General features: G+C 46.0%; 1 protein-coding gene across 1 annotated transcript in view; it reads right to left on the bottom strand.

The window, feature by feature from the left end:
- The window catches only part of LOC135522150 (integrin alpha-8-like), a 54,902-nt gene that overhangs the window by 33,203 nt on the left and 4,720 nt on the right, over positions 1-16,979 (bottom strand). The window contains exons 5-13 of the mRNA XM_064948151.1: positions 16,280-16,341; positions 13,485-13,530; positions 11,043-11,168; positions 10,920-10,964; positions 10,387-10,430; positions 9,128-9,184; positions 8,927-8,979; positions 8,175-8,380; positions 4,715-4,912 (exon numbers count right to left, since the gene is read on the bottom strand). Coding sequence (XP_064804223.1) covers positions 4,715-4,912; positions 8,175-8,380; positions 8,927-8,979; positions 9,128-9,184; positions 10,387-10,430; positions 10,920-10,964; positions 11,043-11,168; positions 13,485-13,530; positions 16,280-16,341 — 837 coding nt within the window. The remainder of the gene's footprint in view (positions 1-4,714; positions 4,913-8,174; positions 8,381-8,926; positions 8,980-9,127; positions 9,185-10,386; positions 10,431-10,919; positions 10,965-11,042; positions 11,169-13,484; positions 13,531-16,279; positions 16,342-16,979) is intronic.

Raw genomic sequence — 16,979 nt, 5'->3', positions numbered from 1 at the left:
CATTAGTTCTGACCTCTGCAGTTCTGTTTGAAAGAGTTCTGAGCTCTCTAGTTCCATTGGTCTAGTGAATGGGGAAAAATGTGGTTTTGAAGACACGTGACAGAGAGGTTGTTTCTAGTTTACTAGTAACAGTCAAGTCGAGAAATCTTCCTCAGATAGCCTCTTATCTGTTGGGAATATACATACCTGACTATCCATCAAATGAAACGGACTAGGTTAAGTCTTGATGCTGATAGAGGGCTAGAGTGTGACACACCCATGCACACTGTGAGTGACATCTGTTGAAATGGTTAAACTATTAGAGTCAAATAAGATCTATTGAGTGTGTGTATGTGTGCGTGTGTGCACACATGCGTTTGCCTCTGTATGCGTGTGTGTTCTTGTGTGTGTGCGCGTGTTTAAGTGAGCGTGAGTCTAAATTGAATGTAGGAGTGGTCCATCTGTTTTTGCTGTCAGTGAGAGTGCCTTAGCCTGCTGGTCCTCTGAAACCACAACATTACACCCTAGCCCCCAGCGTGTGTGTGTGTGTGTGTGTGTGTGTGTGTGTGTGTGTGTGTGTGTGTGTGTGTGTGTGTGTGTGTGTGTGTGTGTGTGTGTGTGTGTGTGTGTGTGTGTGTGAGATAGGTGTAACAAGGGGCCGGCAGAGGAAGTGGGACCTCTAGCTGTCTGTGGGGTACAGGGGGCAGTTGGAAAGGTAGAGGTGAGGAGGGAAGGTGGAAAGGGGGAAAGGAGGAAGAGGGGGAACGAGGCAGAGAGGAGGAAAGAGGACAGCAGCTAAAGCACTTGGCCTTTCAACCACAGTCTGTAAAAGTCATCAGAGTTAAGGTGTGCTTTCAACAGGCAGATCTAACCGCACCACACACACACACACGCAAAAAAGTACAGTCCAAACATCAGCTCTGCCTCAGGGACCCAAACTTCCAACAGAAGAATGCTGCTCTCATTCCAAAGTCCTGGATCTGTCCGTCTTACACTCCAGCGAAACCCAACCCCACTACTCCGTAGGTGTATGTGTGCATACGTGCGTGCCAGTGGAGGCTGCTGAGGGGAGGACGGCTCATAATAATGGCCGGAATGGAGCGAATGGAATGGCATCAAACAACTGGAGACCATGTGTTTGATGTATTTGATACCATTCCACAGATTCCGCTCCAGTCACTACCATAAGCCTGTCCTCCCCAATTAAGGTGCCACCAAACTCCTGTGATGCGTGCCTAAGTGTGTGTGTGTGTGTGTGTGTGTGTGTGTGTGTGTATGTGTGCGCGAGTGCATGTTCCTCCCATAGGTACATCTGTACTCCTTACCCAGCTGTTCTTTTCCCTCTAAAAAGTGCTACTGACACAGAGGCTGATTTGGGGTAAATGTATCTTTGGAGTAAATAAAACATGGCCCATGGCACACTTTCCCCTTCCAAGTCAATCATATTTCCACACTGATATAAACATGTCTGCCACCACTGATTTGAGGTTAGTATGTAAACACACACACATACAGACACACATTTGGAGTAAGTGTACCTTTGGGGTATGCTGAGTAACTAAACCTCTAGGCCAGTCCGGACTCCCTGCTCTGAGAAATATGGCTGCCATCCAACGTTTACACAACCTGTCAGAGACTGGCTGCTTCAAACTTCTGTATGAGCTCTCTCTTTAGAACCAGTGTTCAGTGTGTCCACTGTCAAAGTGTTCAGTGTGTGTGTGTGTGTGTGTGTGTGTGTGTGTGTGTGCGTGTGTGTGTGTGTGTGTGTGCTGTGTGTGTTTTCTGTTCAGTAGAGCTGAGTCAGTGGGATTGCTGATTGGCAAGTTAAATGTCTACAGCATTTGATCTCTACCGCTGAACATAATTCCTGCCATCAGGCCATCTGACCCCTGACACACACACAAATGTGACCTTAACCTTAACCCTAGGAGTGGGAACAGCAGAGCTTCCCAGGGTCAGTGTGCGTCTAGCAGGCTGTAACCTCTGTGCACTAGGGACATCTCCTGCTGTTCCTGACTGATTGCTTTCTCTGACTCTGACCCAGTCACTTCTCCAGGGTTAGTTTAAATAGGAACACTCCTTCCAAGAAGCTGATGTGCAACCTTGTTGTGAAAGACCTCAAAACTTGTGTTGCCTCTGAGAGATGCCGCCTCGACTTGAGCTCGGTGGGTTAATGCAGTCTTGAGGCGTGCAGACAATCGAGGTTTGATACCCAGCTGGACACGAGTCCCCTGGTAGAGACACACGACTGTATCCATCAGGAACACTGATCCATCTCTCTAATCCTCCCGCCCTTCTCTCTCTAAGAGTAACATGGGTTTTGTACCTATGGGATCATACAACTTCACCTATAGAAACAGACTTATGGACACACACCGTGAAACAGGCGCCGTGAAACAGGCGCACAGATGCCTTAGAAGTCCTGTCATAACGATGAAACATCTGAGGGTCCTTTAACAAAGTGTGACTTTACTAACATTAACCACAGACTATATGTGTGTGTGATGGCTATGCCACCCGGGAGCTTTCCCTCCACTACCAGATCTTTCGCAGAGGGCTTTAGAAAGCCTGAGTTACAACACGCACGCGTGTGTGTCCGCATGCTTATATGTATATGCATTGTGTTTGTACAGTGTGTGTGACTGAGTAACTCGATGTGGGGTGATTCTGTATATGGTCTGGCTTTGGTTCATAGCCTGGCACAGACTCAACACATACACTCAGAGGCCAGTGAAATGGATCACAAGCCATGCAGTGCATATGTGTCTGTATGTGTGTTTGTGTGTGTTAGCGTGTGTGTGCATGTGTGATGTTTTCATTATAAAAGATTTCCTGTTTGTGGGATGGAGAGATCAGAGGACATCTGTTGTTGTTACAGAAAGAAGACAATATGGAAAGAAAATAAATAATAAAATAATAATTCCTACTTTTCAGCTTGGTCTGTAGAGGTACAAAGACTGAACCATGCTGCCTTTAGAATGGCTGCCTTTCAGCTTGGTCTATAGAGGTACACAGACTGAACTATGCTGCCTTTAGAATGGCTGCCTTTCAGCTTGGTCTATAGAGGTACACAGACTGAACTATGCTGCCTTTAGAATGGCTACCTTTCAGCTTGGTCTGATCTATAGAGGTACAAAGACTGAACTATGCAGACTGAACTATGCTGCTATTTAGAATGGCTGCCTTTCAGCTTGGTCTATAGAGGTACAAAGACTGAACTATGCTGCCTTTAGAATGGCTGCCTTTCAGCTTGGTCTATAGAGGTACAAAGACTGAACTATGCTGCCTTTAGAATGGCTGCCTTTCAGCTTGGTCTATAGAGGTACAAAGACGGAACTATGCTGCCTTTAGAATGGCTGCCTTTCAGCTGGTCTATAGAGGTACAAAGACTGAACTATGCTGCCTTTAAGACTGAACTATGCTGCCTTTAGAATGGCTGCCTTTCAGCTGGGTCTATAGAGGTACAAAGACTGAACCATGCTGCCTTTAGAATGGCTGCCTTTCAGCTGAGTCTATAGAGGTACAAAGACAAAGACTGAACCATGCTGCCTTTAGAATGGCTGCCTTTCAGCTTGGTCTATAGAGATACAAAGACTGAACTATGCTGCCTTTAGAATGGCTGCCTTTCAGCTTGGTCTATAGAGGTACAAAGACTGAACTATGCTGCCTTTAGAATGGCTGCTTTAGAATGGCTGCCTTTCAGCTTGGTCTATAGAGGTACAAAGACTGAACCATGCTGCCTTTAGAATGGCTGCCTTTCAGCTTGGTCTATAGAGGTACAAAGACTGAACTATGCTGCCTTTAGAATGGCTGCCTTTCAGCTTGGTCTATAGAGGTACAAAGACTGAACTATGCTGCCTTTAGAATGGCTGCCTTTCAGCTGAGTCTATAGAGGTACAAAGACTGAACTATGCTGCCTTTAGAATGGCTGCCTTTCAGCTGAGTCTATAGAGGTACAAAGACTGAACTATGCTGCCTTTAGAATGGCTGCCTTTCAGCTTGGTCTATAGAGGTACAAAGACTGAACTATGCTGCCTTTAGAATGGCTGCCTTTCAGCTGAGTCTATAGAGGTACAAAGACTGAACTATGCTGCCTTTAGAATGGCTCCAAATTGAAGGGAAAACAATTCTGAAGAATTGGAGGCCTGTCTCAGCTGGAGGCCTACAACACTATGGTGAAATATCTGGCAAACAGACTAAACACTTTCAAAGGGAAATTTAAAAAAATGTCAACTTCATATTCATCATCTTCAGCACCATCCCAATATGAACATATGTGTAAATGGCACGTTTCTATGTTTTGTAGCAAAAATAATAAAGAAAATAAGTGTTTCCAATGACATCATCAAACAATTAGTAGGCAATTAGTAGACAATGCCTACTCATAATTGGTTAAAATCACACGACGCACACTGATGATGTCATTGGAAACACTTATCTCCCTCATATATTTTTTTCCACAAAACATGGAAACACTATTTTCACATATGTTGATGTTGGGGTGGTGCTGGAGATTTTGACATTTTGACATTTCCTTTAGATGTTTCAGTGCACATGCCCCCCCTCCCCCACTCTCTCTCTTCCTGGGGCAGGACAAGAAGTCCTCAGAGAATCGTCGTGGCAACAGCTCTGTAACCCCACTACCCCTCTTGAGTAACGACTTCACCAGAAGAAGGGAGGAGAGAAGTGAAACAGAAAAAAGAGGATCAAATAAGTAAGGTGCATGGGAGTGTACCAGGGTAATGGTTGTTGTCCAGGTCTCTGTCCCCCCTCAGGGTGAAGCCGTAGCCGGAGAGGCCACTACTGGAGGCCCAGGCTCCATAGAGCTCCTGGCTGAGGGTTAGGCCACGGGCCGTCAGTTCTCTCTGGCCATTGTAGATTAACACCAGGCCACTCCGGTCCTCCCCACCAAACGGACAACCCACCGCCACGTCTATGAGACAGAGAGAGAGGGGGGTGGGGGGAAGAATGAGAGAGAGAGAGGGATGGTTTAGACATCATCAAGTGAAAGCCCCTGAGGGAGAGGTAAAGAGACTACCTAGGACTACCCCTCCCTCTTTCCATTTCCTTCTTTTTCTCTCTCTCTCTGTCCAAATGTATATGTCAAACATGTAGAACTGTCTAACAGGCACAGGCAGGAGATTCTGGGGTAGTGAGCAGCCAATGGTTACCCTCCACCAGTGATTGCCAGGTGTTAGTCCCCCCCCCACACCGCAACTCCCCACCTACATCATGTTCGCTGTAGGGAAAAATGGAGTTGAAAACTACAAACAGAGGGTTGTCATGGTTACACTGCTCTGTGATTATGAGGGAGGTTATCAGAGACACACACACACACAGCTATACACACACTACTGTATGATAAGGAGGGAGAACATCACAGTGTCTCAGACTCTAGTCTCCATTGTGGCTCAGACAGCTGGAGTCTCTGGCTCCATTCAAGCTCCATTCTGGCTCCGCTTGCGCTGCAGTTTCCTGAGGCTAATGGATCCTCTACTGATCTGTCCTGTGTGTGATCACCTCCACATTCCCAGTCTAACCCAGCCACACCCTGGCTGATGTATCAACCGAAGGACAAAAGCCTTTGAGATCACTCAATGCATGTGTGTGCGTGTGTGTGTGTGTGCTGGCTTATCAAATCAAACTTAATTTGCCACATGTGCTGAATACAACAAGTGTAGACATTAGCGTGAAATGCTTACTTACAAGCCCTTAACCAACTGTGCAGTTCAAGAAAAGTTAAGAAAATATTTACCAAATAAACTACAGTAAAAAATTATAAAAAGTAACACAATAACATAACAATAATGAGGCTATATACAGGAGTTGCCGAGTCAGTGTGAAGGGGTACAGGTTAGAGGTAATTTGTACATGTAGGTAGGGGTGAAGTGACTATGCATAGATGATAAACAGCGAGTAGCAGCAGTGTGCAAAACAAATGGAGGATGTGGGGGTGGGGTCAATGTAAATGGTCCGGTGGCCATTTAATTCATCGTTCAGCAGTCTTATGGCTTGGGGGTAGAAGCTGTTAAACCTTTTAAGGATCTGCCCTTTTTTCAATATTCGTCTAAAATGACATACCCAAATCGAACCGACTGTAGCTCAGGCCCTGAAGAAAGGATATGCATATTATTGGTAACATTTGAAAGGAATGTAGGAGACTATAACACATTAGATCTGGTAGAAGATAATACAAAGATTAGTACCATCATCTTTGAAATGAAAAAAGTTTATTATTCCATACCGGAAAATTTTGGCCACTAGATTGTATGTGCAAATATCCAATAAATCTGTTCAAAATGTTCCAAGACTGCCCAAATAAGATTTGTTTATTAATACCCAAAACTTGTTGTTGATGGTCTTCACAAAAAAGTTAGATACAGTTTTATATCAGATATGTCTTTAAATGTTTGAAGCCTGAAATGTGGGGACAATCCTGAAGAAGTTTGGAGCCTTTTGGTCCTAGAATTAGCACTCCGGTACAGCTTGCCGTGCGGTAGCAGAGAAAACAGTCTATAACTTGGGTGACTGGAATCTGACAATTTTATGGGCTTTCCTCTGACACCGCCTATTATATAGGTCTTGGTCAGATGCCAAGCAGTTGCCATACCAGGCGGTGATGCAACTGGTCAGGATGCTCTCGATGGTGCAGCTATAGAACCTTTTGAGGATCTGGGGACCCATGCCAAATCTTTTCAGTCTCCTGAGGGTGTCACGACACCCACCGAAGGTGGCTCCTCTTCCTGTTCGGGCGGCGGTCGTCGTCACCGGTCTACTAGCTGCCACCGCTCCCCTTTTCCTTTTCTGTTTGTTATGTCTTATTGGTTGCACCTGTTTCTTGTTTTAGTTTTGATTCAGGACTATTTAAGCCTGTTAGGCCCCCCTGTTTTTGTGCAGGCTTGTTCTCTGTTAGTCAAGGTTGTTGTGTGTTGTGCTCCCTGTCTGTTTGTGCCCTGTTTTGGGTTGGACACTTTCTTTGATATTCGCCTGTTGTTTTGGGCGTGTGTTGTGGATGCCGCAATAAAGCCTGGTTTTCCACATTATCCTCTGCTCTCTGCGCTTGACTCTGCACCCACCACTCCAGGCTGTGTGACAGAGGGGGGAAATATTTTGTTGAGCCCTCGGCACGACGGCCTTGGTGTGTTTGGACCATGATAGTTTGTTGGTGATGTGGACACCAAGGAACTTGAAACTCTCGACCCGCTCCACTACAGCCCCGGGAATGTTAATGGAGGACTGTTCGGGCCCACCTTTTCCTGTAGTCTACGATCAGCTCCTTTGTCTTGCTCACATTGAGGGAGAGGTTGTTGTCTTATATGTGCGTTTGAGTGACTGATTGAGTTATGCCTCCACACTGATATACATTGATTCAGGTTTATTGATTTAGTACTGATGATGATGATGGTGTGGAGGGAGGGAGGGAGTGGCTTCATTTTAAGAACATAAACACATACATAAATAACTAAGTAGGATTGTTATCATATGTTCACCAGAGAAATGCCTGAGGCTCCGAAAAGCATTTGGGTTCCAGACCTGAACGTGTTTGAGTGTGTGTGTGTGTGTGTGTGTGTGTGTGTGTGTGTGTGTGTGTGTGTGTGTGTGTGTGTGTGTGTGTGTGTGTGTGTGTGTGTGTGTGTCACATGGGGTTGGTGGCACCTTAATTGAGGAGGACAGGCTTGTGGTAATGGCTGGAGTGGAATGAGTGGAATGGATTCCAATATGTGTTTGATGCGAATCCATTTGCTCTGTTCCAGACATTATTATGATCCGTCCTCCCCTCATCTGCCTCCACTGGTGTGTGTGTTTAAAAAGCAAACACAACGAGAGGCAAAATGAACTCTGGGCAGCGGGACAGAAACTTCCAGATGCCCCTATCTTAGTTGACATCTGGAGATTAAAAATAACTCTCTCTCTGACACACACACGCGCACACACACCTCAAACCCTTCTCATCAGTACAGGAAGTGGGGGAAGAACTCCACAAGGAAACACTAACACCGCAATTCCTGATTGGCTGAAGAACCTTCGGTTTCCCCCATCGGAACATCTGATAAGATATCCGCTCTCCAAGACCAAACAGCCAGAGATGAAGAGGAAACACATAAAAACCTCTGCTTACCAATACACTGGGAGTGGACACTGAACGGGAAGAAAGAGAGGGGAAAGACACACACACACACACACACACAGCTTACCGTTGTATCCGTCCTGGTTGAGGTCTCCTAGCGGGGCGATGGCAGTGCCAAAGCGTCCAAAGGTGTGTGTTCCCGTCAGGAGAAGGGGCTCGGAGAAGGTGAGCGGGGAGTGCTGGAGGTACAGGTAGACACGGCCCACCTCCTTGGGTTTACTCTCCCTCTCTCTCTCCATGTAGAGAGGTGCTCCTACCAGTACATCATCATACCTGGGGGAAAGATACACAGCTTTAGAATACACACACACACACACACACACACACACACACACACACACACACACACACACACACAGAGGGCAGCACACACACACACACACACACACACACACACACACACACACACACACACACACACACACACACACACACACACACACACACACACACACACATAGCTTAGTGTGTTATACAGACATGTCAGAAAGGATGTGGTCTGGCTCCAGAAATAGAGTTCAGTAATCAGAATCAGAGAACAAGCTACAGCTGGAACACATACAAACAATCCTCTCCCTCTCGTTCCCCCCTCGCCCACTCAACTGTCTTCATTCTTAGCTCGGACTAAACAATTATTTCACTGCAAGAACCATGAAGGTCTGTAGGGACAGGAAGAGAGGGAAGAAGTGGCAAAGTGGCAGACAGAGAGAGACGAGAGAGAAAAGCTAAGCCCCTTAAATTGAAAATGAAATTGAGAGAGTGAGCGAGAGAGCGAGAGAAAGTGATAGAGAAAGTCAGAGAGACAGACAGACAACTCACCCATCTCCGTTGAGGTCAGTAACGGCCACAGAATAGCCAAAGTAGGAAGCCATCTGACAAAACATTTCACAACATGACTCTACAGTCAGGGATGTACAGCAGTGCTATAAAGTAGTCAGGTAAAAGATTAATAGCAGTGTGTGTGTGTGTGTGTGTGTGTGTGTAGGGTGTATGTGTGTGACGTTACTGTGTGTTACTGACCTGCTCTCCTGTGAAGTTCATGATGAATGTCAGATTAGTGGAGTTAATCACAGCTACCTGAAACAGGACACAAGAGTCACACACCTAATACGGATACACACAGGCATCATGCAAACACATTCACAGGATGTAATGAGCTGAAATAGAAACAGAATGTTTCAGCCCAAAACTCTTTCTTTCCCTCTGCCTGGTCCCCCTTCCCCCTGTCTCGCCCTTTCAAACCCCCATCGTCCCCATTGCCTTACCCCCTCCCCTCCTCTGTTCCGTACCCTCCATTTCCATAACCCCAGATGTGGGGGAGACAGAGGGGTTGGGAATTCCTTCAAAAGACCTACAATAACAACCACATGGAGACAGCCAGGGGCTATACACACTCACCCATAAACATGTGCACTCACTCACAAAGTTAGAGAGACAAGCACATACACAAAACACCAACAAATATAGAGAAACAGACAGGCGGACAGGCAGGCAGACGGACGGACATACACACAGACAGTTGCTCGGAATGACAGACAGAGAGAGGCAGACAGAGGGAAAGACACATGTGCAGACACTTAACTCCCTGGCCCCCCCTCCTCCGCCTCTCTCTCAGGGGTGTCAGGCTGGTTGTCTTCCCAGGTCTGAGAGGCTTAACGTGGGCTGACAGCTACTCTAGTCTCATCAGGCCAAACAGACCTAACCCTGACGCCCACTGACCACAAATGTGAGGGCTACCGGCCCCAGAGCCTGTTGACACAACCTCACAGTCTTGTCTGCTCTGAATACATCTCTATCTAGGTTTCAGTGTCTGTCAGTGTGTGCGCGTGTGTGTGCGTGTGTGTGAGCAGGCAATAAGCTGTGTGTTAGAGGTGAGGGGTCATGTGTGTGTCAGGGAAAGGGGTCAGGCTGGGTCAGCTCTCATGGAGAGGAAGTTGTGTGTCATTTAGGAGAGTTCAGGACACACACAAACACACACAGATAGGACTGTGTTGTGGTCAGAGTGGGGGGAGTTGTTGTTGCTAAGCGATAGTAACTAGGAATGGAATTCTACTTTGGAAACATTTCCTCTCTGGACACACAGGAATTTTTAAATTCAATACTTACATATACTGTGTGTGTGTGTGTGTGTGTGTGTGTGTGTGTGTGTGTGTGTGTGTGTGTGTGTGTGTGTGTGTGTGTGTGTGTGTGTGTGTGTGTGTGTGTGTGTGTGTGTGTGTGTGTGTGTGTGTGTGTGTGTGGTTGTGTGCTGTTATGCATGCGTGTGATTCTGTGCTTACATATCCAAAGTTCTGTGCCCCTCTCGGAACACCAGCTATCAGCTCTGGAAAGGAGAGAGGAACACACATTACATCACACTGCCTGCCTGCTTTTCTGTCTGCCTGTCTGGATGCCTGCCTTTCAGTGTGTCTCTCTCTCTCTAGGCCACCCTGACTGAAGACACTAAAAGCTGAAGAAAGATAGAAAGATAGAGAGTGGTTTTGATATGAGTACCTCCCCCAGCCCCGTTCCCAGTACAGACCAGACCACAAACCCAAGCCAGCAAGCTCCAGCTTTAAGGAATTCAAAGATGAGACCACAACCAGCCTACAACCACAATAAAATCATAATACAACCATGTGACAACCTTTGGTTTGGCACTTGGTGCCATGTTTTAATTAGGAAGATGTAGGAGGCAGAACATATGGTTTTGTAGCAAGTTACATTTCTTGGTTAGTTTGCAGTGTAATTACTAGTTAGTTATGGTTCATGAGGGTAGCCTCTGAAACCCTGCAAGCACCAAACACACAGAGATGAAAGTGTTGTATTTTACCTTGCTCTGAGTCTCCTGTGAATTCCCCCACTGCCACAGAGTAACCTGCAGACAAGAGAGATATATTAGTGAGTGAGCGTGTGAGTGTTTGTGTGTGTAGATGAAACTGTGTGTGTGTGTTACCTAGGTAGCTGTCGTCATGGGTATCAGCTGCAGCGTGTGTGTGTTTCTCTCCAGGGACTCTCCTGAGCACGGCTTTCAGAGAGTAACCATTCAATATCTCTGCTACGCCTGCAGTCATCACCTGACCTGGAGAGAGAGAGGTCAGAAACACACAATGGTCAACTAACGAACAGGCCAACCCCAGACCCAATGGGGAGCAATAACTTCCGCACTGTCAGTCTATCATACACACATGCGCGCCCCCACACACACTTTCCTGCCATTTGTTATGAAACTCACAGGTATGAGGTGCTCTTCCCTGAAGAACACTGAAACACCTCGTTAGCAGGAGTTAGAATGACACACACATACACACTTTCTCTCTCTCGCTCTCTCTCTGCTATTGTAGCAAATGCTGTGCGATGGAGGGGGAAGTCAGACAAACATAGGCCTACTGCTTTATCTCCAGCTGCCCTCAACCTCACATCAATCCTCCTTAATGTGGTGGGTACTGGCAGAGAGAAATCGCCCCTGTCTCAGACTCCTACTTTTCCTAACTCCCTTCAGACTTGGACGCTAAGCCTAAATACAGACGCATACCTACACAGACCCTAACCCAAGTCACAGACTTACAAACACAGACAAGACAGACCCTCTTCACAGACCGTAACCACAGGCACACACACACACACACACACACACACACACACACACACACACACACACACACACACACACACACACACACACACACACACACACACACACACACACACACACACACACACACACACACACACACACACACGCGCACAGCTCCTAACCCTAATTACAGAAACAGTCCCCTAACCCTCTGCAGACTTCCTCATTACTGATAGTATAAGAGGTTCCTTCAGATCCTCTGATAATAAGCTGTATAAAAGGCTTCCCATAATAACTCAGCATAATCACCTGTGATAATAGCTGTATATTAGAGACAATAAACTCTCTGCTCAGAGCTTTTATAAACATCTAGAGGAAGTGTTTAAACACCAGGAAGCTGAGCCAAGCTGAGGGCAACGACATGCACACACACACAAACGCTTATACACACACCAGGGGCATAGAGAGATCATAAACCACCTTCAACAAAGGATTAATACAACATAATATTAACTCATAAAAAGACTCACTGACTATCCATCTCTCTTTCTCTCTCTCACCCACTTCTGTCTCTCGCTCCATTTTGAAGGCATATCTCTGCATCCAACTCACACCCTCAAACACGTAGATCCCCTGAACGCAGCTCACTCTCCAGATCCCAATGACCTGAATTCTGATCACCTGTTCACACACCTGTATGTCATTATCACGCACTATTTGGTTCAGTTCTTTGCACCCCATCACTGTGAGGTATTGTTTGTTTTGTGACACACGTCTTTCTGAGCTGGTTTTTCCTGTGATTTACTCCTCTCGTATATGGTAGTTTTTGCCTGCCTCACTAATGACGCCTTTTGCCTATTCCCTGCCTGTACCTTAGCCTATCAGATTTCCTGTCATCTACATATTGCCTGATCTCCCGGACTATGTTACCAGCCTTTTCCCTGCCTGTACTGTTGCCTTGTTGGACTCCCTGTGTATGACCTCCTGCCTGCCCCTGGACCCAGCTACCTGCCTCCTCCTGTGGTCCTTTACAATAAACACCTGCTACACCCTGCGCTTGAAACTAGCTCTCTGTCTACCATCATATTCATTACACATATGGCAGACATAGTAGGCAGTTCTTGTTGTAAAAGCATGTTCCTATCCTCTTTCGTTTTTCAAATGAATTAAGTGACTGGAGCGATAGGGCACAGAGGTTAACATGATGTGACCGTGATAAAAGGAGGAGCGTTTTACTACCCTGTATTAGTAACTGTCTCTCATAAACACACAAATGCACACTTGCATGCACACTCACCGTCACACACACACACACACACAGCTGTGTGCTAATATCACCTCAATGAAGATAAGCAAGGAGACATCAGGACAGGAGAGACAGGAAGAGTAACCCCTCCCACCATGCCCCCCACAGCACAGCACACACACACCCACACACTTTCCAACTTCAAGGTCCACTGTGAAGCAGGTGTCTGCCCTCCAACACACACTAATTATCATGGTGAGTGGGAGTTCCTCCACACCCCATTACCCTCTGATCAGCTCATTACAACTGAGACTAGACTCACTCAAACACTTCCTATCAGAGAGAGAGGAGGCAGGGGCTCTCATTCTACATTGTCCTAATCTGGCTTCTCCTGGGATCAAACTGCACACCAGGAATGAGAGAAATGAACTGGAGCAGTGCTTAATCAAATACTATGTGAATCCAGGTCTGGTGCAAGAATGTGCCTTGATCGTGCTGCTAAACTCATCTCTTTCTCCCTCTCTCTGCCTCTTTTTTGCAATTCTAGTGTTTCACATAGAGGGAGCTAATGTTACCTTGCCAGTAGAAGCTGCCAGGTCCACCCACCACCAGAGTCCCCTCCTGAGGAAGAGAAAGTCTGGGTCAGTCCAGGGTTAGGACAAACTTCCTCAAGACTGGACAAAAGCTGAATTTAAAGTGCATTCGGAAAGTATTTAGACCCCTTGACTTTCACATTTGGTTACATTACAGCCTTACTCTGAAGTTGATGAAATTGTTTTTTCCCACCTCATCAATCTACACACAATACCCCATAATGACAAAGCAAAAACAGGTTATTAGATATTTTTGCAAATGTATTAAAAATAAATAAGCTGAAATATCACATTTACATAAGTATTCAGACCCTTTACTCAGTACTTTGTTGAAGCACCTTTGCCAGCAATTACAGTCTTGAGTCTTCTTGGGTATGATGCTACAAGCTTGGCACATCTGTATTTGGGGAATTTCCTGCCATTGTTCTCTGCAGATCCTCTCAAGCTCTGTCAGGTTGGATGGGGAACATCGCTGCATAACTATTTTCAGGTCTCTCTAGAGATGTCCGATCGGGTTCAAGTCTGGGCTCTGGCTGGGCCACTCAAGGACATTCAGAGACTTGTCCCGAAGTCACTCCTGCGTTGTCTTGGCTGTGTGCTTAGGCTTGTTGTCCTGTTGGAAGGTGAACCTTCGCCCCAGTCTGAAGTCCTGAGTGCTCTGGAGCAAGTTTTCATCAAGGGTCTCTCTGTACTTTACTTTGCATCTTTCCCTCGATCCTGACTAGTCTCCCAGTCCCTGCCGCCAAAAAACATCCCCACAGCATGATGCTGCCACCAGCATGCCACACCGTAGGAATGGTGCCAGGTTTCCTCCAGACGTGACGCTTGGCATTCAGGTCGAATAGTTCAATCTTGGTTTTATCAGACCAGAGAATCTTGATTCTTATGGTCTGATAGTCCTTTAGGTGACTTTTGGCGAACTCCAAGCAGACTGTCTGGCCTCTCTCATCTTTTTAAGTGGGAGAACTTGCACAATTGGTGGCTGACTAAATACTTTTTTGCCCCACTGTAAGTGACGATACTTAATCTACCTGTGTCAAACCAAATTCAATGCACTTTAAAGGCCCAGTGCAGTTAGAAACATGATTTTCCTGTGTTTTATATATATTTCCACATTATGATAATGCACTTTTAGCGTAAGAGCTGTTTGAAAAGACCATCTGAAATGTCAGCCTATTTTGTTGGAATGTAGTTTTGGCCTGCCTGGTGTCATCACCAGGTAGTACATTAGTTAATAGAACAATAAGAAAGTCCGTTCCAAAACTCTCTGCCAATAACATCTCATTTCAGTTCTCCCCTCTCCACTCAGACCACTCCCAGACAGTTATAGCAAAATTCTTGCTTTGAAATTGCTCTTTGCTAAGAAGCTGTTTTTGTTTATTTTTACCCTTTTAATTGGAAACAATCACAGTAAGGTAGTTGTTGTTACCCAAACATTTTTTAATATTCAGATAAAAATGGCTGCATGTGACCTTTAACTGGCCTAGCTCATCCTGATTTACCTGTATACACACTGATTGATAAACATTGAAGAAACAATCATAAAAGACAATATCTGTGTATCTGTCTGTTTGTTTCTCTCTCTCTCTCTCTCTCTGTGTGTGTGTGTGTGTGTGTGTGTGTACACTGTCTTCAGTCATCCATGTGTACTTCCTGTTGAAAATGACATCTTCCTGTACAAGAGGGTACATTGAGCAGAGAGGCAGAGGGTTCAGATGTTCACATGAGCAAGGCCCTCTGTCATTGAAACAGACAAAGTTGCATGCCTCCTAGCTCTCTCCCCTCTAACCCTGATTGGGTGTCTTTCTATAGCCCTGAGAAGGGAGGAGTCAGACAAAGAGAAAGTGAGGATGAGGAGGGAGGCTGTTATGACAAACAGGTCTTTTACACACACGTCTCGGAATATGTTGACTCGGCTGTGATTGTGTTTTAGTTATTTTCTAAGGGGTTCTCTCTGTATTGAGGATTGTCATGACATGGACAGTGATGAGGATGTCATGACATGGACAGTGATGAGGATGTCATGACATGGACAGTGATGAGGATGTAATGACATGGACAGTGATGAGGATGTCATGACATGGACAGAGATGAGGATGTCATGACATGGACGGTGATGAGGATGTCATGACATGGACAGTGATGAGGATTGTCATGACATGGACAGTGATAAGGATGTCATGACATGGACGGTGATGAGGATGTCATGACAAGGACGGTGATGAGGATGTCATGACATGGACGGTGATGAGGATGTCATGACATGGACAGTGATGAGGATTGTCATGACATGGACAGTGATGAGGATGTCATGACATGGACAGTGATGAGGATGTCATGACATGGACAGTGATGAGGATGTCATGACATGGACAGTGATGAGGATGTCATGACATGGACAGTGATGAGGATGTCATGACATGGACAGTGATGAGGATGTCATGACATGGACAGTGATGAGGATGTCATGACATGGACGGTGATGAGGATGTCATGACATGGACAGTGATGAGGATTGTCATGACATGGACAGTGATGAGGATGTCATGACATGGACAGTGATGAGGATGTCATGACATGGACAGTGATGAGGATGTCATGACATGGACAGTGATGAGGATGTCATGACATGGACAGTGATGAGGATGTCATGACATGGACAGTGATGAGGATGTCATGACATGGACAGTGATGAGGATGTCATGACATGGACAGTGATGAGGATGTCATGACATGGACGGTGATGAGGACGTCACGTGGGTAGTGATGGTTGTTACCTTGGTGAAGTCCACACTGAACCCGGCCTGGCAGAAACCCTGTCCCTCCGGGTCTGGATCATCTGACAAACACAATCACACACCATATCAGTTCATTGTTTCAACCCTCCTATGATGAATTGCTATTAGTTGAAGTGTTCCACAAAGTCTGACCCTGACCCTCCAAGTAGCTCGAACTTTACCTCTCCACTCTTCCATATGTCCAAACTCTATGTGGAAGAAATCAGAGTGTATGGTATGTGTGTGTGTGTGTGTGTGTGTGTGTGTGTGTGTGTGTGTGTGTGTGTGTGTGTGTGTGTGTGTGTGTATGTGTGTGTGTGTGTGTATGTGTGTATGTATAAACCTGGCTGATAATGAATCATTCCCCATGTTCCAGAGGCACCCTGAGGAGAGGTGAGTGCTATGTGTGTTGGCTGGAGCGTTTAAGCTCGGAGGTCATAAATCCACATTAAATTCTAAACAGGAAGCTCCCAGAGAGAAATACACACACTGGGTTGGAAACATTACAGAGACTGAGTGTGTGTGTGTGTGTGTGTGTGTGTGTGTGTGTGTGTGTGTGTGTGTGTGTGTGTGTGTGTGTGTGTGTGTGTGTGTGTGTGCATACGTGTGTAGATATGTGTATGTGTGCGTGTGCGAGCGCAGGTGTGCTGGGTTTGTACAGTAGCATTGTGCATCCAAACCCCTTGGGACCATCACGTTG

The sequence above is a fragment of the Oncorhynchus masou genome, chromosome 30 (assembly GCF_036934945.1).
Source record: "Oncorhynchus masou masou isolate Uvic2021 chromosome 30, UVic_Omas_1.1, whole genome shotgun sequence".
Taxonomy (NCBI): Eukaryota; Metazoa; Chordata; class Actinopteri; order Salmoniformes; family Salmonidae; genus Oncorhynchus; species Oncorhynchus masou.
This window is presented reverse-complemented; position numbering and strand designations above follow the sequence as displayed.